General features: G+C 58.3%; 1 protein-coding gene across 1 annotated transcript in view; it reads right to left on the bottom strand.

The window, feature by feature from the left end:
* The window catches only part of LOC133263217 (chromodomain-helicase-DNA-binding protein 3-like), a 73,877-nt gene that overhangs the window by 12,103 nt on the left and 34,017 nt on the right, over positions 1-27,757 (bottom strand). The window contains exons 12-24 of the mRNA XM_061442928.1: positions 25,395-25,626; positions 21,807-21,973; positions 19,346-19,523; positions 17,886-17,951; positions 17,157-17,242; positions 15,620-15,753; positions 10,945-11,089; positions 7,276-7,441; positions 5,662-5,777; positions 5,429-5,564; positions 2,606-2,719; positions 2,383-2,489; positions 104-232 (exon numbers count right to left, since the gene is read on the bottom strand). Coding sequence (XP_061298912.1) covers positions 104-232; positions 2,383-2,489; positions 2,606-2,719; positions 5,429-5,564; positions 5,662-5,777; positions 7,276-7,441; positions 10,945-11,089; positions 15,620-15,753; positions 17,157-17,242; positions 17,886-17,951; positions 19,346-19,523; positions 21,807-21,973; positions 25,395-25,626 — 1,776 coding nt within the window. The remainder of the gene's footprint in view (positions 1-103; positions 233-2,382; positions 2,490-2,605; positions 2,720-5,428; positions 5,565-5,661; positions 5,778-7,275; positions 7,442-10,944; positions 11,090-15,619; positions 15,754-17,156; positions 17,243-17,885; positions 17,952-19,345; positions 19,524-21,806; positions 21,974-25,394; positions 25,627-27,757) is intronic.

Genomic DNA, 27,757 nt, shown 5'->3' on the forward strand with positions numbered 1-27,757 from the left:
TCGCACACACATGACCCTGGTGCACACGTGACCACGATGAACACGTGACCCTCATGCACACGTGACCCCCATGGCAAGCCCCCCCCACCCCAGGAGGCCTCACCTTGAAGCGCCGGGCCAGGAACTTGTTCTTCATCTCCAGGAAGTTCCCTTTGGAGGCCTCCCCCTTGAAGGGTTCGTTGATGACCCCGAAGGCGCCGTCGTTCTGGATGTCGGTCCAGCGCGCGTAGCCGTGGCTGAGCGCTAAGGACCGTCACATGTCAGCACGCGTGTCAGCACGCGTGGCATCACGTGTGGCATCACGTGGTCACCGCGTCATCCTGTCCCTAACGTCACCCTCAACGCCCTCCATTCACCCCCAGCCAATGCATGGGGCCGTGGCTGAGCGCTAAGGACTGTCACGTGTCAGCACGCGTGTCAGCACGCGTGTTAGCACGTGTGGCATCACGTGGTCACCGCGTCATCCTGTCCCTAACGTCACCCTCAATGCCCTCCATTCACCCCCAGCCAATGCATGGGGCCGTGGCTGAGCGCTAAGGACCGTCATGTGTCAGCACGTGTGTCATCACGTGTGGCATCATGTGTGGCAACACGTGGGCACCGCGTCATCCTGTCCCTAACCGCACCCTCAATGCCCTCCATTCACCCCCAGCCAATGCATGGGGCCGTGGCTGAGCACTGAGGACTGTCACATGTCCACACACGTCATCACCTGTGTCATCACGTGTGTCATCACATGGTCACCGCGTCATCATGTCATCCTGTCGCTAATGTCACCCTCAACGCCCTCCATTCACCCCCAGCCAATGCATGGAGCCATGGCTGAGCACTGAGGACCGTCACATGTCCATATGCGTGTCATCACGTGTGGCATCACGTATGGCATCAAGTGGTCACCGCGTTATCATGTCATCCTGTCCCTAACGTCACCCTCAACACCCTCCATTCACCCCCAGCCAATGCATGGAGCCGTGGCTGAGCGCTAAGGACCGTCACATGTCAGCACGTGTGTCATCACGTGGTCACCATGTCATCATGTGTGACACCAAGTCACTGTCATTGGATCACCTTGTCCCCAACATCCCCCCCATGCTGAAGGCCACCATCATGTCCCCTGTGTCACCGTTACCGCGTCACCGTCACCACGTCACTGTCACCATCACCATGTCACCGTCAATGTGTCACCGTTAACACATCACCGTCACCGTGTCACCATCACCAGGTCACCGTCACTGTGTCACCGTCAACGTGTCACCATCACCAGGTCACCATCACTGTGTCACCATCACTGCGTCACTACCACCACATCACTGTCACTGTGTCACCACATCACCATCACTGTGTCACCACCACCACATCACCATCACCGTGTCACCATCACTGTATCACCACCACATCACCATCACCACGTCACCATCACTGTGTCACCACCACCACATCACCATCACCGTGTCACCATCACTGTGTCACCACCACCACATCACTGTCACCATGTCACCGTCACCATGTCACCATCACCCCTCCATCACCCCTACCTTGGTGGCACCCTCCTTGGTGCTGCCACTGACACCAGGGAGGGGGAAAAGGAGGAAGAGGAAGAGGGCAAGGGAGGAAGAGGAGGAGGGAGAGGGCAAGGGAGGAAGAGGAGGAGGGAGAGGGAAGCCAAAGAGGAGGGAGAGGATAAGGGAAAGGAAGCAGGAGGAAGAGGAAGAGGGAATGGGAAGAAGAGGAGGAGGAAGAGGGAAGATGAAGAGGAAGAGGATACGGAAAAGGAAGGAGGAAGAAGAGGAAGAGGGAAGGGGAAGAGGAGGAAGAAGAGGGAAGAGGATAAGGAAAAGGAAGCAGGAGGAAGAGGAAGAAGAGGAGGAAGAAGAGGGAAGATGAAGATCAGGAGGAAGAGGATGAGGAAAAGGAAGGAGGAAGAAGAGGAAGAGGGAAGGGGAAGAGGAGGAAGAAGAAGGAAGAGGATAAGGAAAAGGAAGCAGGAAGAAGAGGAAGAAGAAGAGGGAAAGGGAAGAAGAGGAGGAGGAAGAGGGAAGACGAAGAGGAAGAGGAGGAGGAAGAGGATAAGGAAAAGGAAGGAGGAAGAAGAGGAGAAAGGGGAAGAGGATAAGGAAAAGGAAGCAGGAGGAAGAGGAAAAGAGGAAGAGGAGAAGAGGATAAAGAAAAGGAAGGAAGAAGAGGAAGAGGGAAGGGGAAGGAGGAGGAAGAGGGAAGCCAAAGAGGAAGAGGAGGAGGAAGAGGCTAAGGAAGCAGGTAGAAGAAGTAGGAAAAGAGGAGGAGGAGGAAGAGGAGGAAAAGGAAGATGGAAGAGGAAGAGAAGGAGCAAACAGAAGAGGAAGAGGAGGAGGAGGAAGGGCCGGGCAGCCCGGAAGGATACAGCACGATCCCGGCCAGCAGCCAGTAGTCGTGGCGCCGGTGCCAGATCTCATTGAGCTTCCCGGAGGAGATGGCGGCGCGCTCCTCGTTCTGCCACAGCGTGTGCAGCTCTATGGGGCACGGGGGGATAAGGGAGGGGGGTGTGACCCACACCATGGCGTCAGCACCACCCCTCAGGGTCCCACCCCACACTTTGGGGTCGCCCCCCCCCCCCCCCTTCCCTCACCCGTGAAGCCCCCGTCGGCGATGTTGAACATGAACCGCGGCTTCTCGGCCCGGTCGTCGCGGCGCCCGTTGGCGCGGGGCTCGGCTTTGGGGTCCCTCTCGGCCTTGGGCTCCTCTATGGGGGGGGAAGAGGGGGTGCGGGGGGGGAGGACGTAAGGGGGGGGCACACTTGGGGGGCGCCCCCCCACCCCAGACCCTCTCCTATCAGCAGGAAGCCAATGGGAGCCATCAGTAGGCTCCAGAGTGAACAGGGCACAAGGAAGGGCAGGGGGAAGCCACGCCCCCCTTAGGGTAAGCCACGCCCCCTAGACTAAGCTCCACCCCCATAGGCTAAGCCACACCCTCCATAGGCTAAGACACACCCCCACAGGCTAAGCTCCACCCCCATAGGCTAAGCCACACCCTCAATAGGCTAAGCCATACCCCCATAGGCTAAGCTCCACCCCCACAGGCTAAGCTCCACCCCCATAGGCTAAGCCACACCCACCACAGGCTAAGCCACACCCCTATAGGCTAAGCTCCACCCCATAGGCTAAGCCACACCCTCCATAGGGTAAGCCATGCCCCCTAGGCTAAGCTCCACCCCCACAGGCTAAGGCACGCCCCCATAGGCATTGGGAGCCATCAGTAGGCTCCAGAGTAAACAGGGCACGAGGAAGGGCAGGGGGAAGCCACGCCCCCCTTGGCTAAGCTCCACCCCCCATTGGCTAAGCCATGCCCCCTAGGCTAAGCTCCACCCCCATAGGCAAAGCTCCACCCCCATGGGCTAAGCTCCACCCCACAGGCTAAACCACGCCCCCTAGGCTAAGCTCCACCCCACAGGCTAAGCCACGCCCCTACAGGCTAAACTACACACCCCCCCCCGACTAAGCTCCACCCCCATAGGCTAAGCTCCACCCCATTTCCTAAGCCATGGCCCCTAGTCTAAGCTCCACCCCCATAGGCAAAGCTCCACCCCCATGGGCTAAGCTCCACCTGCACAGGCTAAGCTCCACCCCATAGTCTAACCCACGCCCCCCACAGGCTAAACCACGCCCCCAATGCTAAGCTCCACCCCCTTTGGCCAAGCCCCGCCCCCCGGCACCTCGTTTGTGGTCGGGGTCCCCCCCCGGCTCCTTGGGGTCCTCGTCCGGGGGCTTCTCCTCGGCTTTGTCTGCAGGGGGGGGCTCCGGGCCTGCGGGGTATTATGGGATGTCAGGGGTATTATGGGATGTCAGGGGTATTATGGGATGTCAGGGGTAACATGGGGTGTCAGGGGTATTATGGGGTGTCAGGGGTAACATGGGATGTCAGGGGTATTATGGGATGTCAGAGGTATTATGGGGTGTCAGGGGTATTATGGGGTGTCAGGGGTATTATGGGATGTCAGGGGTATTATGGGGTATTATGGGATGTCAGGGGTATTATGGGATGTCAGGGGTAACATGGGGTGTCAGGGGTATTATGGGGTATTATGGGATGTCAGGGGTATTATGGGGTGTCAGGGGTATTATGGGATGTCAGGGGTATTATGGGATGTCAGGGGTAACATGGGGTGTCAGGGGTATTATGGGGTGTCAGGGGTAACATGGGGTGTCAGGGGTATTATGGGATGTCAGAGGTATTATGGGGTGTCAGGGGTATTATGGGGTGTCAGGGGTATTATGGGATGTCAGGGGTATTATGGGGTATTATGGGATGTCAGGGGTATTATGGGATGTCAGGGGTAACATGGGGTGTCAGGGGTATTATGGGGTGTCAGGGGTAACATGGGGTGTCAGGGGTATTATGGGGTGTCAGGGGTATTATGGGATGTCAGGGGTATTATGGGGTATTATGGGATGTCAGGGGTATTATGGGGTGTCAGGGGTATTATGGGATGTCAGGGGTATTATGGGGTGTCAGGGGTATTATGGGGTATTATGGGATGTCAGGGGTATTATGGGGTGTCAGGGGTATTATGGGATGTCAGGGGTATTATGGGGTGTCAGGGGTATTATGGGGTGTTATGGGTATTATGGGGTGTCAGGGGTATTATGGGGTGTTATGGGATGTCAGGGGTATTATGGGGTGTCAGGGGTATTATGGGATGTCAGGGGTAACATGGGGTGTTATGGGGTGTCAGGGGGTAACACGGGGTGTCAGGGGTATTATGGGGTGTTATGGGATGTCAGGGGTATTATGGGATGTCAGGGGTAACATGGGGTGTTATGGGATGTCAGGGGGTATTATGGGGTGTCACGGGGTGGTATGGGGTATTATGGGATATTATGGGATACAGGATATTATGGGATATGGGGTATTATGGAATATGGGATATGATGGGATATTATGGGATATGATGGGATATTATGGAATATGGTGTGTTATGGGATATTATGGGATATGGGATATAATGGAATATGATGGGATATGATGGGATATTATGGAATATGGTATATGATGGGATATTATGGGATATGATATATTATGGAATATGATGGCATATTATGGGACATGGTGTATTACGGGATATTATGGGGTATGGGATATTATGGGATATAGGGTATTATGGGATATTATGGGATGGGGATATTACGGAATACGACGGGATATTATGGGATATGGGGTATATGGAATAGAGATGTTATGAGGTATGATGGGATATGATGGAATATGATGGGATATTATGGGATATAGGATACGATGGGTTATTATGGGATATCGGATATTATGGGATATGATGGGATATGGGGCACTATGGGATGTAGGATATTATGGGATACTACAGGATACGACGGGATATAATGGGATATGATGTGTTATTATGGCACACAGGGTATTATGGGATGCGGGGGTCCCTCACCCGCTCGCTCCTCGCGGGCCGCGGTCCCTTCGGCCTCGGGCTCCCTGTGGCCGGGTCCTTCCTCCTCCTCCCCCTTGCGCATCCCCTCGGCCTCGCTGCCATCACCCGGCGACGGGGGCACCTCAGGGACTGGTGGCTGCCATAGGGGACACGGGGGGTGGGGGGCTGGCGTCAGCCCCTATGGACACCCATAGGGGACTGGGGCCCCCACGGCGGCCGTCGCCGTCACCCACCTCGGGCTCCATCTTCTCGGCACCTTTGGGCTCCTTCTCGTCCCTGTTGGGGTCCCCATGGTCCCTGTCCTGGGGGGGCCCCGGCCCGTCCCCGCGCTCGCTGGGGGCTGGCGTGGCTGGGGAGAGGGGACAGAGGGGTATTATGGGATGGGGGACGTCCCCAAACCCCGTACCCGTCCCACGTCACCATCCTGGTCCCTCGTGGCCTCTGTATCCGGCATCCCCATCCTGCCCCCTGCATCCCATCCCCATGTACCCCCATGTGCCCTGCATCCCCATCCTGTCCCCTGCATCCCATCCCCATGTACCCCTATGTACCCTGCATCCCCATCCTGTCCCTGCATCCCAAACCCATGTACTCCTATGTACCCTGCATCCCCATCCTGTCCCCTGCATCCCATCTCCATGTACCCCTATGTACCCTGCATCCCCATACTGTCCCTGCATCCCAAACCCATGTACTCCTATGTACCCTGCATCCCCATCCTGTCCCTGCATCCCATCCCCATGTACCCCTATGTCCCCCGCATCCCATACCCATGTACCCCTATGTACCCTGCATCCCAATCCTGTCTCCATATCCCCATATTCCCTGTATTCCCCACCCCTATATCGCCCCATCTCCCCTGTATCCCATCCCACCCCCATCCCCATGTATCCCCACATCCCCTGTACCCACATCCTAACCCCTGTGGATGGGATGTACCCCATCCTGCTCCCATCATTATGTCCCCTATATCCCCAGCCTGCCCCTTCATTCCTGTCCATTCCGCATCCCCATTCCCGTATCCATACCTCGTACCCCACACCCCGTACCCCATATCCCATACCCCATATCCTGTGCCCCATATCCCATACCCCATACCCCATACCGACACCCCATACCCCCCAGCCCATATCCCATACCCCATATCCCATTCACCATATCCCATACCCCATATCTCATACCCCATATCCATACCCCATACCCCCCACCCCATATCCTATACCCCATATCCCATACCCCATATCTCATACCCCATATCCCATACCCTATATCTCATACCCCATATCCCATACCCTATATCTCATACCCCATATCCCATACCCTATATCTCATATCCCATATTCCATACCCCATATCCCATACCCCATACCCCCCACCCCATATCCCATTCACCATATCCCATACCCCATACCTCACACCCCATATCCCATACCCCATATCCCATACCTCATACCCCATATCCCATACCCCATATCCGATACTCCATACCCCCCACCCCATATCACATACCCCATACCCCATATCCCATACCGCATATCCCATACCCCATACCGCATATCCCATACCGCATATCCCATACCCCATACCCCATATCCCATATCCCATACCCCATACCCCATATCCCATACATCCCATACCCCATACCCCATACCCCATATCCCATACCCCATATCCCATACCCCATACCTCATACCCCATATCCCCCACCCCATATCCCATACCCCATACCCCATATCCCATACATCCCATACCTCATACCCCATACCCCATACCCCACCCCCCACCCCCCACATCCCACAATCCCCAACCCCCCCCCACCCCATAATCCCCCCCCCCAGTGCCGTTACCGGGGCTGTGTGGGGCGGGGCTGGGGGGGCCGCTGTGCTCGGGGCTGGGGGGCCCGGTCCTGGCGGGGGACGAGGCCCGGGACGAGCGCTTGGAGTCGGCGGCGCTGGGCTCCGGGGGCAGCTCCGGGAGGCTCCAGCGCCCGTTGATGTGCTCGAACTCCTGCACCTGAGGGGGGGCACCCATGGGTGCGGGGCACCCATAGATAGGGGCACCCATGGGGTGGGGACCCATAGATAGGGACACCACCCATGGGAAGGGGGACCCATAGATAGGGGCACCCATAGATAGGGGCACCCATGGTGGGGGGACCCATGGATAGGGACACCCATAGATAGGGGCACCCATGGTGGGGGGACCCATGGATAGGGGCACCACCCATGGGAAGGGGGACCCATAGATAGGGGCACCCATAGATAGGGACACCCATAGATAGGGGCAACCATATATGGGGCACCCATGGGGGGGGACCCATGGATAGGGGCACCACCCATGGGAAGGGGGACCCATAGATAGGGACACCCATAGATAGGGAAACCCATGAGTGGGGGCTCCCATAGATAGGGGCACCCACAGATAGGGGCACCCATAGAGAGGGAAACCCATAGATAGGGGCACCCATGGGAAGGGGGACCCATAGATAGGGGCACCCATAGATAGGGATACCCAGAGATAGGGGCACCCATGGGAAGGGGGCCCACAGATAGGGGCACCCATAGATAGGGGCACCAATGGGAAGGGGGACCCATAGATAGGGGCATCCATAGATAGGGGCACCCATGGGGGTACCCATGGGTGGGGGCACCCATAGATAGGGACACCAATAGATAGGGGCACCCATGGGAAGGAGGACCCATAGATAGGGGCACCCATAGATAGGGGCACCCATGGGAAGGGGGACCCATAGATAGGGGCACCCATAGATAGGGCACCCATGGGGGTACCCATGGGTGGGGGCACCCATAGATAGGGGCACCCACAGATAGGGGCACCCATGGGAAGGGGGACCCATGGATAGGGGCAACCATAGATAGGGGCACCCATGGGTAGGGGGACCCATAGATAGGGGCACCCATGGGTGGGGGCACTCATAGACAGGGGCACCCACAGATAGGGGCACCCATGGGAAGGGGGAGCCATAGATAGGGGCACCCATAGATAGGGACACCCATGTGGGGGGACACCCATGGGGGGGGCACCCACAGGGGCACTCATGGGTGGGGGGAACCCACAGGGGGAAACAAGGAGCACCCATGGATGGGAAGCACCCATAGGGCTGGGGGTGCCCACGGGGAGAACCAGAGGCCGGGAGGCACCCATGGTTGGGGGGCACCCATAAGGAGGAACAAGGAGCACCCATCGATGGGAGGCACCCATAGGGGGAAACAAGGAGCACCCATGGATGGGTGGCACCCGTAGGGGGACCAAGGAGCACCCATGGATGGGAGGCACACATAGGGCTGGGGGGTGCCCATGGGGGTAAGCAGAGGCTGGGAGGCACCCACGGGTGGGGAGCACCCACAGGGGTAACAAGGAGCACCCATGGATGGGTGGCACCCATAGGGGTAAAGAAGGAGCACACATGCATGGGAGGCACCCAAACACTGGGGGGTGCCCATGGGGGTAAGCGGAGGCCGGGGGGCACCCATGGGTGGGGGGCACCCATAGGGGGAAACAAGAAGCACCCATGGACGGGAGGCACCCACAGGGCTGGGGGCTGCCCATGGGGGTAAGCAGAGGCTGAGAGGCACCTACGGGTGGGGGGACCCATAGAGGCACCCATGGGTGGGGAGCACCCACAGGGGTAACAAGGAGCACCCATGGATGGGTGGCACCCATAGGGGGAAACAAGGAGCACCCATGGATGGGAGGCACCCATAGGGGGAAACAAGGGGCACCCATGGATGGGAAGCACCCATAGGGGAAACAAGGAGCACCCATGGATGGGAAGCACCCATAGGGGAAACAAGGAGCACCCATGGATGGGAGGCACCCAAATGTTGGGGGGTGCCCATGGGGGTAAGCAGAGGCTGGGAGGCACCCACGGGTGGGGAGCACCCACAGGGGTAACAAGGAGCACCCATGGATGGGTGGCACCCATAGGGGTAAAGAAGGAGCACCCATGGATGGGTGGCACCCATAGGGGTAAAGAAGGAGCACGCATGCATGGGAGGCACCCAAACATTGGGGGGTGCCCATGGGGGTAAGCGGAGGCCGGGGGGCACCCATGGGTAGGGGGCACGCATAGGGGGAAACAAGGAGCACCCATGGACGGGAGGCACCCACAGGCACCTACGGGTGGGGGGACCCATAGAGGCACCCATGGGTGGGGAGCACCCACAGGGGTAACAAGGAGCACCCATGGATGGGTGGCACCCATAGGGGGAAACAAGGAGCACCCATGGATGGGAGGCACCCATAGGGGGAAACAAGGAGCACCCATGGATGGGAGGCACCCATAGGGGAAACAAGGAGCACCCATGGATGGGAAGCACCCATAGGGGAAACAAGGAGCACTCATGGATGGGAGGCACCCAAATGTTGGGGGGTGCCCATGGGGGTAAGCGGAGGCCGGGGGGCACCCATAGGTGGGGGGCACCCATAGGGGGAAACAAGGAGCACCCATGGATGGGAACACAGAGCACCCATGTATGGGAGGCACACATAGGGGGAACAAGGAGCACCCATGGATGGGAGGCACCCAAAGGAGGGAACAAGGAGCACCCAGGGATGGGAGGCACCCAAAAGGTTGGGGGGTGCCCATGGGGGTAAGTGGAGGCTGGGGGGCACCCATGGGTGGGGGCACCCATAGGGGGAACAAGGAGCACCCATGGATGGGTGGCACCCATAGGGCTGGGGGCTGCTCATAGGAGGAAGCGGAGGCCAGGAGGCACCCATGGGTGGGGGGCACCCATAGAGGCACCCTTGGGTGGGGAGCACCCATAGGGGGAAGCAAGGACCACCCGTGGATGGGAACACAGAGCACCCATGGATGGGCGGCACCCATAGGTGGAAGCAAGGAGCACCCATGGATGGGACCACAGAGCACCCACGGATGGGGGGCACCCATAGGGAGAAACAAGGAGCACCCATGGATGGGAACACAAAGCACCCATGGATGGGCAGCACCCATAGGGGGAAGCAAGGAGCACCCGTGGATGGGAACACAGAGCACCCACGGATGGGTGGCACCCATAGGGGGAAACAAGGAGCACCCATGGATGGGACCACAGAGCACCCACGGATGGGTGGCACCCATAGGGGGAAACAAGGAGCACCCATGGATGGGCGGCACCCATAGGGCTGGGGGCTGCCCATAGGGGGAAGCAGGGGCCAGGAGCACCCATGGATGGGCGGCACCCATAGGGCTGGGGGCTGCCCATAGGGGGAAGCAGGGGCCAGGAGCACCCATGGGTGGGGGGCACCCATAGAGGCACCCTTGGGTGGGGAGCACCCATAGGGGGAAGCAAGGACCACCCGTGGATGGGAACACAGAGCACCCATGGATGGGCGGCACCCATAGGGGGAAACAAGGAGCACCCATGGATGGGTGGCACCCATAGGGCTGGGGGCTTCCCATAGGGGGAAGCAGGGGCCAGGAGCACCCATGGGTGGGGGGCACCCACAGGGCTGGGGGCTGTGGGCCCGGGAGCACCCATGGGTGCTGGTACCTTCTTCTTGACGAGGGACATGACCCCGATGCGGGTGAGGACCTGCTGCCGGGACAGCCCCTCCCGGGGGACCCCGTCCGCAAAGGTCTCCGAGCCGTCGGCGCCCGGCTCGCACAGGTGCCGCATGAAGAGGGACACGTAGGCTCTGCGGGGACACAGGGACACCCATGGGCACCCAGGGACACACAGGGACACCCATGGACACCCATGGGCACCCAGGGACACCCAGGGACACCCAGGGACACCCATGGGCACCCAGGGACACACAGGGACACCCATGGGCACCCAGGGACACCCAGGGACACCCAGGGACACCCATGGGCACCCAGGGACACACAGGGACACCCATGGGCACCCAGGGACACCCAGGGACACCCAGGGACACCCATGGACACGTAGGCTCTGCGGGGACACAGGGACACCCATGGGCACCCAGGGACACCCAGGGACACCCATGGGCACCCAGGGACACACAGGGACACCCATGGGCACCCAGGGACACACAGGGACACCCATGGACACGTAGGCTCTGCGGGGACACAGGGACACCCATGGGCACCCAGGGACACCCAGGGACACCCAGGGACACCCATGGGCACCCAGGGACACACAGGGACACACAGGGACACCCATGGACACCCAGGGACACCATGGACACGTAGGCTCTGCGGGGACACAGGGACACCCATGGGCACCCATGGACACCCATGGGCACCCAGGGACACACAGGGACACACAGGGACACCCATGGACACCCAGGGACACCATGGACACGCATGGACACCCATGGACACCATGGACACCCATGGACACCCATGGACACCCATGGGCACCCAGGGACACCCAGGGACACCATGGACACGTAGGCTCTGCGGGGACACAGGGACACCCATGGACACCCAGGGACACCCATGGACACCCATGGACACCCAGGGACACCCAGGGACACCCATGGACACCCATGGACACAGGAACACCATGGACACCCATGGACACCCATGGACACCCAGGGACACCCAGGGACAGCAGGGACACCAGGGACACCCATGGACACCCATGGACACCCATGGACACGTAGGCTCTGCATGGACACAGGGACACCAGGGACACCCAGGGACATCAGGGACACCAGGGACAGCAGGGACACCATGGACAGCAGGGAAACCCAGGGACAGCAGGGACACCCAGGGACACCATGGACACCATGGACACCCACTAACACCCATGGACACCATGGACACCAGGGACACCAGAGACACCATGGACACCCACTGACACCCAGGGACACCCATGGACACCAGGGACACCCAGGGACACCCAGGGACACCTTGGACACCCAGGGACACCCATGGACACCCAGGGACACCAATGGACACCCACTGACACCCACAGAGCCCATTGACACCCATGGACACCCACTGACAATCATAGAGCCCACTGACACCCATCAACACCCATCGACACCCACTGACACCCATAGAGACCACTGATACCCACTGACACCCACCGACACCCATAGAGCACACTGACACCCACTGACACCCACAGAGCACACTGACATCCATTGAGCCCATTGAGCCCTTTGACACCCCCAGAGTCCACTGACACCCATAGAGCACAGTGACACCCACTGACAGCCATAGAGCCCACTGACACCCATTGACACCCATAAAGCCCACTGACACCCAGAGCCCATTGACACCCACAGAGCCCACTGACACCCATAGAGCACAGTGACACCCACTGACAGCCATAGAGCCCACTGACACCCATTGACACCCATAAAGCCCACTGACACCCAGAGCCCATTGACACCCACAGAGCCCACTGACACCCATAGAGCACACTGACACCCACTGACACCCATAGAGCACATTGACACCAATAGAGCCCACACACAACCATAGAGCACACTCACACCCCCTGACACCCATAGAGCCCATTGACACCCATAGAGCCCACTGACACCCACTAACACCCATAGAGCCCATTGACACCCACAGACCCATTGACACCCACTAACACCCATAGAGCCCATTGACACCCATAGAGCCCATTGACACCTATAGAGCCCATTGACACCCACTGGCACCCATAGAGCACACTGACACCCATTGACACCCACAGAGCCCATTGACACCCATAGAGCCCAGTGACACCCATAGAGCCCACTGACACCCACAGAGCCCCTAGAGCACATTGAGAACCATAGAGCCCTCCCCAGGCTCACAGAGGTGCCGCATGAACAGGGACACCTCTGCAGGCCCTGCAGAGGACACCATTGACACCCACTGACACCCACTGACACCTATTGACACCCACTGACACCCACTGACATCCGTAGAGCACATTGACACCCATAGAGCCCACTGATAACCATAGAGCACATTCACACTCATTGACACGCACTGACAACTACTGAAAACCACAGAGCACACTGACACCCATTAACACCCACTGACACCCATAAAGCCCACTGACACCCATAGAGCACACTGACACCCACTGACACTCACTGACACCCATAAAGCCCATCGACGCCCACAGAGCCCATTGACACCCATAGAGCACACTGACACCCATAGAGCTCATATTGCTCACTGAGACCCGCAGAGTCCATTGACACCCATAGAGCACATTGACACCCGTAGAGCACACTGACACCCATAGAGCTCATAGAGCCCACTGGGACCCATAGAGTCCATTGACACCCACAGAGCACAGAGAGTCTACTGACACCCATAGAACATATTGACACTCATAGAGCTCACAGAGCCCATTGGGACCCACAGAGTCCATTGACACCCATAGAGCACACAGAGTCTACTGACATCCATTGACAACCATAGAGCCTACAGAGTCTATTGACACCCACAGAGCATGTTGACACCCATACAGCATATTGATCACCCATAGAGCTCATGGAGCCCATTGGCACCCATAGAGCCCATTGACACCCATAGAGCCCACAGAGACTATTGACACCCACAGATCATGTTGACACCCACAGAGCATATTGATCACTCATAGAGCTCATAGAGTCCATTGACATCCATAGAGCCCACAGAGTCTATTGACACCCACAGAGCACGTTGACACCCATAGAGCATATTGATCACCCATAGAGCTCATGGAGCCCATTGGGACCCATAGAGCCCACAGAGTCTATTGACACCCACAGAGCACGTTGACACCCATAGAGCATACTGATCACCCATAGAGTTCATAGAGTCCATTGACACCCATAGAGCACACTGACACCCATTGACACCCATAGAGCCCATTGACACCCATAGAGCACACTGACACCCATAAAGCTCATAGAGTCCATTAACACCCATAGAGCACGTTAACACCCATAGAGACCATTGACACTCATAGAGCACGTTCACACCCATAGAGCCCATTGACACTCATAGAGCACACTGACACCCATAAAGCTCATAGAGTCCATTAACACCCATAGAGCACGTTGACACTCATAGAGCACATTGACACCCATAGAGCACGTTGACACCCATAGAGCATACTGGCACCTATAGAGCTCATAGAGCCCACTGGGACCCATAGAGTCCATTGACACCCACAGAGCATACAGAGTCCATTGACACCCACAGAGCACATTGACACCCATAGAGCATATTGATCACCCATAGAGTTCATAGAGTCCATTGACACCCAGAGACCCCATTGGCACCCATAGAGCACACTGACACCCATTGACACCCATAGAGACCCATAGAATCCATTGACACCCATAGAACACACAGAATCTATTGACACCCACAGTGCCCACTGACACCCATAGGGCACACAGAATCTATTGACACCCAGAGAGCCCATTGACACCCAGAGAGCCCACTGACATCCCCTGACACCCATAGAGTCCATTGATACCCATAGAGCCCACTGACACCCATAGAGTCCATTGACACCCATAGAGCACACAGAATCTATTGACACCCATAGAGCCCATAGAATCTATTGACACCCACAGAGCCCATTGACACCCACAGAGCACATAGAGCCTGTGTCCACAGAACCCATAGAGCCTGCACCCAGTCTCCCCATAACTAGGGACATTGTCCCCAGACTCCCTGTCCCCATTGTCTCCATTGCCCCCATTACCCCCACTGTCCCCAAAGCTCCCATTACCCCCATTGCCCCCATTGCCCCCATTACCCCCATTGTCCCCAGTGTCCCCATTACCCCCATTGCCCCCACTGTCCCTTTGCCATCAGCCTGTCCCCTCCTCACAGCGCCCCATGGCCTGTGCCGGCCCCGGCCGGGTCCTGCCACCGCTCTGGTTGACCCCAAGGCCAGCACCGGCCCCCCGGGGGGCACAGGGGGACCCCGGGGGTGACTTTGTGTCGGGGTGAGGGGGGCACGGGCTCGTCCGGCCCCCAGGAACCCGACTCTTGTTGGCGCTGGGATGAGTAAGGGCTCATCATGTGGCTGGGGGCAATGGGGGGCAGAGGGGGCAATAGGGGCAATGGGGACAATGAGGACTACGGGGGGCAATGGGGGACATACCTGATACCACCACCCTGTGTCTCCCATCCCCATTGTCCCCATTGTCCCTATTGCCTCATTACCCCCACTGTCCCCATTGTCCCCATTGTCCCCATTGTCCCCATTGTCCCCATTGCCCCCCACTGCCCCCATTGGCACCCACTTGAACTCCTTCTCGCTCTTGCCACGCAGGTCCCGCACGAGCCATTGGGAGGTGAAGGCGTCCTGGGGGGGCATCCCCCACCTCATCACCGCGTTCAAGAAGGCCTTGCGCTGCCGCGTGTTGAACCCCAGCACCTGCGGGGGCAATGGGGACAATGGGAGCAATGGGGGCAATGGGGGTAATGGGGGAAATGGGGACAGTGGGGGCAATGGGGACAATGGGAGCAATGGGGGCAATGGGGGTAATGGGGGAAATGGGGACAGTGGGGGCAATGGGGACAATGGGAGCAATGGGGGGACAATGGGAGCAATGGGGGGACAATGGGAGCGATGGGGACAATGGGGACACAATGGGGGTAATGGGGGCAATGGGGGTAATGGGGACAATGGGAGCAATGGGGACAATGGGTACACAATGGGAGCAATGGGGGTAATGGGGACAATGGGGGTAATGGGGGCAACGGGGGTAATGGGGGCAATGGGAGCAATGGGGACAATGGGGGTAATGGGGACAATGGGGGTAATGGGGGCAATGGGGCATTGGAGGCAATGGGACAATGGGGGCAATGGGGTAATGGGGACAATGGGGGTAATGGGGCAATGGGGACAATGGGGGTAATGGGGACAATGGGGACAATGGGGACAATGGGGGTAATGGGGACAATGGGGGTAAGGGGGACAATGAGGGTGATGAGAACAATGGGGGTAATGGGGACAATGGGGGTAATGGGACAATGGAGGCAATGAGGGCAATGGGGACAATGGGGGCAATGGGCATCAATGGGCATCAATGGGTGATAACACACGTCAATGGGTGTCAATGGGTGACACCCAGCATGTCCCATATCCACCCTTTGTGTTGTGGTCTTCCCCATGGCACCCTGACCCCCCACCCATGGGACATTTGGGGCCATTGAGGATGGGGACCATGGGGACAAGGTCCTCTGGGCATGGGGACATTGGGGACCCTGGGGATGGGGTCTATGGGGATGGGGACATTGGGGACATTGGGGATGGGGTCTACGGGGATGGGGACATTTGGATGGGGTCTATGGGGATGGGGACATTGGGGATGGGGTCTACAGGGATGGGGACATTGGGGACATTGGGATGGGGTCTATGGGGATGGGGACATTGGGGACATTGGGGATGGGGTCTATGGGGATGGGGACATTGGGGATGGGGTCTATGGGGATAGGGACATTGGGGACATTGGGGATGGGGTCTATGGGGATGGGGACATTGGGATGGGGTCTATGGGGATGGGGACATTGGGGACATTGGGGATGGGGTCTATGGGGATGGGGACATTGGGGATGGGGTCTATGGGGATAGGGACATTGCGGACATTGGGGATGGGGTCTATGGGGATGGGGACATTGGGATGGGGTCTATAGGGATACCAGGGACTCTGGGGATGGGGTCTATGGGGTCTATGGAGATTGGGACATTGGGGACATTGGGGATGGGGTCTATGGGGACAGGGGACAGCAGAGGGGGTTCTATGGGGCCGCTGTGGGGTGCCCCCATGTCCTCACCTCGATGTTGCCCCCGACCCGGGCCAGCAGCGGCGGCAGGGGCTTGTCCTTCTCATTGCGGAGCTGCCGCTTGGACTGACGGCGGCCTGGGGGGGGACAAGGGGGTCAGCACCCACCTATGGCACCTGGAGAGCACCCCAGAGCATCGCGAGCACCCCTATGGCACCCTGACCCCCTCTATAGCGCCATGACACTGCTATGGGACACCCACTGACACCCACTATAGAACTTGGATCCCCTACATAGCACCACGACACCCCTATGGCACCCTAACCCCCTATATAGCACCATGACACTGCTATGGGACGCTGACACCCCTATGGCACCCTGACCCCCTATATAGCACCATGACACTGCTATGGGCCACTGACACCCACTATGGCACCCTGACCCCCTCTATAGCACCATGACACTGCTATGGGACACTGACACCCACTATAGCACTATGACACCCCTACGGCACCCTCACCCCCATATAGCACCCTGACCCCACATATTGCACCATGACACCCCTAAGGGACCCTGACATTTCCTATAGCACCTCAACCCTCTTGCAGCACCCTGACCCCCACATGTGGGTCCCCCCCTCCCCAGACAGGGAGACACATGGGGAAACACAGGAGGACATGGAGGGGGGGACACAAAGGGACACAGGATGGGGGCCATGGGGGGACACAAGGGGACATGGGGGGACCATGGGGGGCCATGGGGGGGGGGGGGGGCTCTCACCCTCAGGCCGCTCATCGAAGTCCTCGTCCTCCTCCTCGGAGCCCACCGAGTACTCGGACTGGTTATCTGGGGGACACCGTCAGCACCATGGACAGCACCCAACGGCACCCAATAGCACCCAACGGCACCCAACACCACCTCCCAGTGCATCCCAGTGCATCCCAGTGCCCACCTTGGTCCTCCTGGGCCGCATCGTTGCAGTTGACCTCCCTGTGCCCACGTTGGGGGCCAGGGCCTCCTAGATCCTTCCAATGCCTCCCAGTCCATCCCAGTGCATCCCAGTGCTCACCTTGGTCCTCCTGGGCCGCATCGTTGCAGTAGACCTCCTTGTGCCCTTGCCCATGCTGGGGAACAGGGCCTCCTAGATCCTTCCAATGCCTCCCACTCCATCCCAGTCTATACCACTCCATCCCAGTCCATCCCAGTGCATTCCAGTGCCCACCTTGGTCCTGCTGGGCCACATAGTTGTCGTCGACCTCCTTGTGCCCACTTTGGGGGCCAGGGCCTCCTAGATCCTTCCAGTGCCCTTCCAATGCCTTGCAATGCCCTCCTAATGCCTCCCACTCCCTCCCAGTCCATCCCAGTCCACCCCAGTGCCCACCTTGGTCCTCCTGGGCCACATCATTGTAGTTGACTTCCTTGTGCCCACGTTGGGGTCCAGGGACTCCTAGATCCTTCCAGTGCCCTTCCAATGCCTTGCAATGCCCTCCCAGTGCCTCCCAGGCCATCCCAGTCCACCCCAGTGCATCTCAGTCCATCCCAGTCTATCCCAGTCCCTCCCAGTTCCCACCTTGGTCCTCCTGGGCCGCATCGTTGCAGTTGACCTGCTTGTGCCCTTGCCCACGTTGGATGCCAGGGCCTCCAAGATCCTTCCAATGCCTCCCAGTCCATCCCAGTCTCTAGCACTCCATCCCAGTCTAACCCACTCCATCCCGGTCCACCCCAGCGCCCACCTTGGTCCTCCTGGGCCGCATCATTGTAGTTGACCTCCTTGTGCCCGTGTTGGGGGCCAGGGCCTCCTAGATCCTTCCAGTGCCCTTCCAATCCCTTGCAATGCCCTCCCAATGCCTCCCACTCCATCCCAGTCTATCACAGTCCACCCCAGTGCATCCCAGTCCATCCCAGTGCCCACCTTGGTCCTCCTGGGCCGCATCGTTGTAGTTGACTTCCTTGTGCCCATGTTGGGGGCCAGGGCCTCCTAGATCCTTCCAATGCCCTTCCGATGCCTTGCAATGCCCTCCCAATGCCTCCCACTCCATCCCAGTCTATCCCAGTCCATCCCAGTGCCCACCTTGGTCCTCCTGGGCCGCATCGCTGCAGTTGACCTCCTTGTGCCCACATTGGGGGCCAGGGCCTCCTAGATCCTTCCAGGGCCCTTCCAATGCCTTGCAATGCCCTCCCAATGCCTCCCACTCCCTCCCAGTCCATCCCAGTCCCTCCCAGTCCACCCCAGTGCCCACCTTGGTCCTCCTGGGCCGCATCGTTGTAGTTGACCTGCTTGCGCACGCGCTTGCCCTTGCCCAGGTTGCGGGCCAGGTCCTCCTGCTGCTGCTCGTAGTGGTGCCGCAGCAGCTTCTCCCAGTAGTCGGGGTCCACGTTCTCCTCCTGCTTGATGATCTCCCGCTCGATCTCCTCGATCTGCCGGCACGCAACGGGGTCAAGGGGCACCCAAAGGCACCCACGGGCACCCATTTGGGGGGGGGGGGGGGGCAGCACCAGCTCCACATCCGCCCATTCCGATGGCATCTCCCATCCTCATCAGCACCAGCTCCGTCCTCTCCGTTGTGCCCCACCAACACCTCCGTCGGCCTCATTGCCTCCAGCACCTCCATCTACTCGTCCCCATCATCTTCATCCTCATCCTCTCCATCATCCCCATCTCTACCTCAATCTACTCATCTCCATCATCTTCATCCTCAACCTCTCCATCATCCCCATCTCTACCTCAATCTACTCATCCTGATCTTCATCTTCATCCTGTCCATCGTCCCCACCTCAACCTCAATCTACTCATCTCCATCATCCTCATCCTCTCCATCATCCCCCTCTCTACCTCAATCTACTCATCTCCATCATCTTCATCCTCAACCTCTCCATCATCCCCATCTCTACCTCAATCCACTCATCCTGATCGTCATCCTCATCCTCTCCATCATCCCCATCTCTACCTCAATCTACTCATCCCCATCATCCTCATCCTCTCCATCATCCCCATCCCTACCGCAATCTACTCATCCTGATCTTCATCCTCATCCTCTCCATCATCCCCATCTCTACCTCAATCTACTTATCTCCATCATCTTCATCCTCTCCATCATCCCCATCCCTACCTCAATCTACTCATCCTGATCTTCATCCTCATCCTCTCCATCATCCCCATCTCTACCTCAATCTACTTATCTCCATCATCTTCATCCTCTCCATCATCCCCATCCCTACCGCAATCTACTCATCCTGATCTTCATCCTCATCCTCTCCATCAACCCCATCCCTACCACAATCTACTCATCTCCATCATCTTCATCCTCTCCATCATCCCCATCTCTACCTCAATCTACTCATCTCCATCATCTTCATCCTCATTCTCTCCATCATCCCCATCCCTACCTCAAACTACTCATCTCCATCATCTTCATCCTCATTCTCTCCATCATCCCCATCTCTACCTCAATCTACTCATCTCCATCATCTTCATCCTCATCATCTCCATCATCCCCATCTCTACCTCAATCTACTCATCCCGATCTTCATCCTCATCCTCTCCATCATCCCCATCTTTACCTCAATCTACTCATCCCGATCTTCATCCTCATCCTCTCCATCATCACCATCTCTACCTCAAACTACTCATCTCCATCATCTTCATCCTCAACCTCTCCATCATCCCCATCTCTACCTCAATCTACTCATCCCAATCTTCATCCTCATCCTCTCCATCATCCCCATCTCAACCTCCATCTATTCATCCCCATTCTCTCCATCATCCCCATCTCTACCTCAATCTACTCATCCCAATCTTCATCCTCATCCTCTCCATCATCCCCATCTCAACCTCCATCTATTCATCCCCATTCTCTCCATCATCCCCATCTCTACCTCAATCTACTCATCCCCTTCACCGACATCATCTCCATCATCCTCATCTCCATCTCCCCGTCCCCTTCAACCCCATTGTCCCATCACCTCCATCAACCCCATCACCTCCATCAACCCCATTGTCCCATCACTTCCATCACCTCCATCAACGCCATTGTCCCATCACTTCCTTCACCTCCATCAACACCATTGTCCCATCACTTCCATCAGCCCCATCACCTCCATCAACCCCACTGTCCCATCACTTCCATCACCTCCATCAACACCATTGTCCCATCACTTCCATCAACCCCATCACCTCCATCAACCCCATTGTCCCATCACTTCCATCACCTCCATCAACACCATTGTCCCATCACTTCCATCAACCCCATCACCTCCATCAACCCCATTGTCCCATCACTTCCATCAGCCCCATCACCTCCATCAATCCCATTGTCCCATCACTTCCACCAGCCCCATCATCTCCATCAACCCCATTGTCCCATCACCTCCATCAACCCCATCGTCCCATCATCTCCATCAACCCCATGTCCCATCACTTCCATCAACCCCATCACCTCCATCAACACCATTGTCCCATCACTTCCACCAGCCCCATCATCTCCATCAACCCCATTATCCCATCACCTCCATCAACACCATTGTCCCATCACTTCCATCAGCCCCATCACCTCCATCAACCCCATTGTCCCATAATCTCCATCAACCCCATTGATCCCATCACCTCCATCAACCCCACCACCTCCATCAACCCCACCACCTCCATCAACCCCATCCACCCCACTGCCCCACCACCTCCACCATCACCCTAGCCATGCTCACCTTGTCCTCCTCTCGCACCACGTACTGGGCCACCTTGAAGGAGCTCAGGTACTCGTTCATGTTCTGCACGTCAGCGTCGTCGGTGGCGTCCTGGTTGCGGTCCAGGAGCCGCGCGATGGCCTCGTTGTCGTAGTGGATCACGCTGCTGTCCTCCTCCTTGTTGTCCCCTGCGCGGCGGCACGTGGCTCGCATCGTGTAGCATGGACCAGCCTGGCCTTGGCGTGGGCCAATGCGGGCCAACATGGTCTTGGCATGGGCCAACATGGGCCACACTGGCCTTAGCATGGGCCAATGTGAGCCAACATGGCTTTAGCATGGGCCATTGTGGCCTTGGCATGGGCCAACATGGGCCAATGTGGCCTTAGCATGGGCCAATGTGGGCCAACACGGCCTTAGCATGGGCCAACATGGGTTAATGTGGCCTTAGCATGGGCCAATGTGGCCTTGGCATGGGCCAATGTGGGCCAACATGGCCTTGACATGGGCCAACATGGCCTTAGCATGGGCCAATGTGAGCCAACATGGCCTTAGCAAGGGCCAACATGGGGCAATGCGGCCTTAGCATGGGCCAATGCGAGCCAACATGGCCTTAGCACGGGCCAATGAGGGCCAATGTGGCCTTAGCATGGGCCAATATGGGCCAACATGGCTTTAGCATGGGCCATTGTGGCCTTGGCATGGGCCAACATGGGCCAATGTGGCTTTAGCATGGGCCAATGTGGGCCAACATGGCCTTAGCATGGGCCAACACGGGTTAATGTGGCCTTAGCATGGGCCAATGTGGGCCAACATGGCTTTAGCATGGGCCAATGTGGCCTTGGCATGGGCCAATGTGGGCCAACATGGCCTTGGCATGGGCCAACATGGGCCAATATGGCCTTAGCATGGGCCAATGTGAGCCAACATGGCTTTAGCATGGGCCAACATGGGCCAATGTGGCCTAACTTGGGCCAATATGGGCCAACATGGCTTTAGCATGGGCCACTGTGACCTTGGCATGGGCCAATGTGGGCCAACATGGCCTTGGCATGGGCCAGCGTGGGCCAGTGCGGGCCCACATGGCCTTGGCATGGGCCAACATGGGCCAATGTGGCCTTAGCATGGGCCAATGTGGGCCAACATGGCTTTAGCATGGGCCAATGTGGCCTTGGCATGGGCCAATGTGGGCCAACATGGCCTTGGCATGGGCCAACATGGGCCAATATGGCCTTAGCATGGGCCAATGTGAGCCAACATGGCTTTAGCATGGGCCAACATGGGCCAATGTGGCCTTAGCTTGGGCCAATATGGGCCAACATGGCTTTAGCATGGGCCACTGTGACCTTGGCATGGGCCAATGTGGGCCAACATGGCCTTGGCATGGGCCAGCGTGGGCCGATGCGGGCCCACATGGCCTTGGCATGGGCCAACATGGGCCAATGTGGCCTTAGCATGGGCCAATGTGGGCCAACATGGCTTTGGCATGGCCAACATTGGCCAACATGGCCTTAACAGAGCCAAACAAGGCCCACCATGGCCTTGGCATTGGCCAACATGACCTTAACGGAGCCAAACAAGGCCCACCATGGCCTTGGCATGGCCCAACGTGCCCTTGGTATGATCCAACGTGCCCCACCATGGCCAAAGCATGCTTCAACACGGCCGAACATGGTCCAACAGAGCCTCAGGAAGCCAAATATGGCCCCAAATGGTCCCATTAGGACCTTCCATGTCCCGCCATGACTTTCCACATCCCATCATAGGCTTTCATGTCCCACCATGACCTTCACGTCCCACTGTGACCTCCATTCCCCACCATGACCCCCATGTCCCATTGTGACCCCCATGTCCCATCATGACCTCCATGCCCCATTGTGACCTCTATGTCCCATTGTGACCTCCATGTCCCATTGTGACCGCCACGTCCCATTGTGACCCCCATGCAACATCATATCCCCTACCATGTCCCACCATAACCTCCGCGTCCCATTGTGACCCCCTTGTCCCACTGTGACCTCCATGCCCCATTGTGACCCCCATGTCCCACTGTGATCCCCATGTCCCATTGTGACCCCCATGTCCCATCGTGACCCCCAGGTCCCATTGTGACCTCCATGCCCCATCGTCACCCCCATGCCCCATCGTGATCCCCACGTCCCATTGTGACCCCCATGTCCCATTGTGAACTCCATGTCCCATCATGACCCCCATGTCCCACCATGACTTCCATGCCCCATTGTGACCCCCATGCCCCATTGTGACCCCCATGTCCCATTGTGACCCCCATGCAACATCATAACCCCTGCCATGCCCCACCATAACCTCCATGTCCCACCATAACCTCCATGTCCCATCACGACCCACATGTCCCATCACGACGCCCATGCCCCATTGTGACCCCCATGTCCCACCATGACTTCCAGGCCCCATTGTGACCCGCATGTCCCATTGTGACCCCCATGTCCCATTGTGACACCCATGCAACATCATAACCCCTATCATGTCCCACCATGACCTCCATGTCCCATTGTGACCTTCACGTCCCATTGTGACCCCCATGTCCCACCATGACCTCCATGTCCCATCGTGACCTTCACGTCCCATTGTGACCCCCATGTCCCACCATGACTTCCATGCCCCATTGTGACCCGCATGTCCCATTGTGACCCCCATGTCCCATTGTGACCCCCATGCAACATCATAACCCCTACCATGTCCCATCGTGACCCCCATGTCCCATTGTGACCCCCATTTCCCATCATGACCCCCATGTCCCACCATGACTTCCATGCCCCATTATGACCCGCATGTCCCATTGTGACCCCCATGCAACATCATAATCCCTACCATGTCCCACCATGACCCCCACACCCCACCATGACCCCCACATCCCACCATGACCCCCATGCCCCACTGTGACCCCCACACCACATCGTGCCCCCCACGCCCCACCGTGACCCCCATGCCCCATTGTGACCCCCCCGTCCCATCATGATCCCCACGCCCCACCATGACCTTCACATCCCATCGTGACCCCCACGTCCCACCGTGACCCCCACGCCCCATCGTGACCCCCACGTCCCACTGTGACCCCCACGTGCCATCATGACCCCGTCCCATTGTGACCCCCACGTGCCACCGTGACCCCCACATCCCATCGTGACCCCCATGTGCCATCATGACCTCATCCCATCGTGACCCCCATGCCCCACCGTGACCCCCACGTCCCATCGTGACCCCCATGTGCCATCATGACCCTGTCCCATCGTGACCCCCACGTCCCACCGTGACCCCCACGTCCCATCGTGACCCCCACGTGCCATCATGACCTCATCCCATCGTGACCCCCATACCCCACCGTGACCCCCACGTGCCATCATGACCCCGTCCCATCGTGACCCCCACGCCCCACCGTACCCCCCACGTCCCACTGTGACCCCCATGCCCCACCGTGACCCCCACGTCCCACCGTGACCCCCACTTGCTATCATGACCCCGTCCCACCGTGCCCCCCACGTCCCACCGTGCCCCCCATGCCCCACCATACCCCCCCGTCCCACTGTGCCCCCCACGCCCCACCGTGCCCCCCACGCCGACCCCCGCCCTCACCCTCGTTCTCATCCTTGAAGAGCTCCTCGGTGCCGAACTTGAGGATGTCGTCGAGCTCCTGCTTGGACATGGAGCCGGCCTTGGAGCCCAGCCCCGGGCGCACCACCAGGTGCGTGAGCATCATCTTGCGCTTGGCCACCTGCGTGATGCGCTCCTCCACCGACGCGCGCGTCACGAACCGGTAGATCATCACCTTGTTGGCCTGGCCGATGCGGTGCGCGCGGCTGAACGCCTGCAACGGGCGCACGGCACGTCAGGGGGGAACGTGGGGTAACGTGGGGTGACGTGGGGTGACATGGGGTAACGTGGGATAACATGGGGTAACATGGGGTAACATGGGGTAATGTGGGATGGAGTGGGATGGAGTGGGATGGAGACATGGGACATGGCGTTGGCCTGGCCGATGCGGTGCGCGCGGCTGAACGCCTGCAACGGGCGCACGGCACGTCAGGGGGTAACGTGGGGTGACGTGGGATAACATGGGATAACATGGGATAACATGGGATGGAGTGGGATGGAGACACGGGACATGGCGTTGGCCTGGTCGATGCGGTGCGCGCGGCTGAAGGCCTGCAACGGGCGCACGGCACGTCAGGGGGGAACGTGGGGTAACGTGGGGTGACGTGGGATAACGTGGGGTAACATGGGATAACGTGGGGTAACATGGGATAACGTGGGACATCATGGGGTAACATGGAACGTCATGGGGTAACATGGGACGTCATGGGGTAACGGGATAATATGGGACATCATGGGGTAACATGGGATAACATGGGACGTCATGGGGTAACATGGGATGACATGGAATGTCATGGGGTAATGGGACAACATGGGATGGAGTGGGGCAACATGGGATAACATGGGGTAACATGGGATAACATGGGATAACATGGCGTAACATGGGATAAAATGGAACGTCATGGGGTAACATGGGATGGAGTGGGATGGAGACATGGGACATGGCGTTGGGCTGGCCGATGCGATGCGCGCGGCTGAACGCCTGCAATGGGCACACGGCACGTCAGGGGGCAATGTGGGATAACATGGAACGTCATGGGATAACATGGAACGTCATGGGGTAACATGGGGTAATGTGGCGTAACATGGGATAATGTGGGATAACGTGGGGTAACATGGGATGGAGTGGGATGTGGGGAGATGGAGACATGGGACATGGCATTGGGCTGGCTGATGCGGTGCGCGCGGCTGAACACCTGCAATGGGGGGGGACACGGCACATCGGGGGGTAAAGTGGGATAACGTGGGGTAACATGGCATAACATGGAACGTCATGGGGTAACATGGGGTAACATGGGATAACATGGGATAACATGGGATGGCATGGGGTAACATGGGGTAACATGGGATGGCATGGGGTAACATGGGGTAACATGGGGTAACATGGGGTAACATGGGATGGAGTGGGATAACATGGGATGGAGTGGGGTAACATGGGACGTCATGGGATACGGGACATGGAATGTCCTGGGATACAGAATATGGCAGGTGGGATGTGGGGAGATGGGATATGGTGATGGGGTGTGAGCAGGTGAACACCTCTGATGGGACAGGGGATAGCACGGAACAGCAGGGGATGTCATAGGGATGGCATGGGGTATGGGGAATGGGGTGTGGGGTATGGGTATATGTGATATGGGTTATGGGGAATGGGGTGTGGGGCATGGGGTATGGGGAATGGGGTATGGGATGTGGGGTATGGGATATGGGGTATGGGGTATGGGGAATGGGGTGTGGGGTATGGGGTGTGGGGTATGGGGAGTGGGGTGTCGGGTATGGGGAATGGGGTATGGGGTGTGGGATATGGGGTATGGGGTGTGGGGTGTGGGGCGTGGGGTATGGGGTATGGGATATGGGGAGTGAGATATGGGGTATGGGGAATGGGGTGTGGGGTATGGGGTGTGGGATATGGGGTGTGGGATATGGGGTGTGGGATATGGGGTGTGGGATATGGGGTATGGGATATGGGATGTGGGGAATGGGATGTGGGATGTGGGGTATGGGATATGGGGTATGGGGTATGGGGAATGGGGTGTGGGGTATGGGGTGTGGGGTATGGGGAGTGGGGTGTCGGGTATGGGGAATGGGGTATGGGGTGTGGGATATGGGGTATGGGGTGTGGGGTGTGGGGCGTGGGGTATGGGGTATGGGATATGGGGAGTGAGATATGGGGTATGGGGAATGGGGTGTGGGGTATGGGGTGTGGGATATGGGGTGTGGGATATGGGGTGTGGGATATGGGGTGTGGGATATGGGGTATGGGATATGGGATGTGGGGAATGGGATGTGGGATGTGGGGTATGGGATATGGGGTATGGGGTATGGGGAATGGGGTGTGGGGTATG

This window comes from Pezoporus flaviventris, unplaced genomic scaffold, assembly GCF_033815535.1.
Source record: "Pezoporus flaviventris isolate CSIRO_AGI_PZ_B2104156 unplaced genomic scaffold, CSIRO_AGI_Pfla_v1 ptg000256l, whole genome shotgun sequence".
Lineage (NCBI taxonomy): Eukaryota > Metazoa > Chordata > Aves > Psittaciformes > Psittacidae > Pezoporus > Pezoporus flaviventris.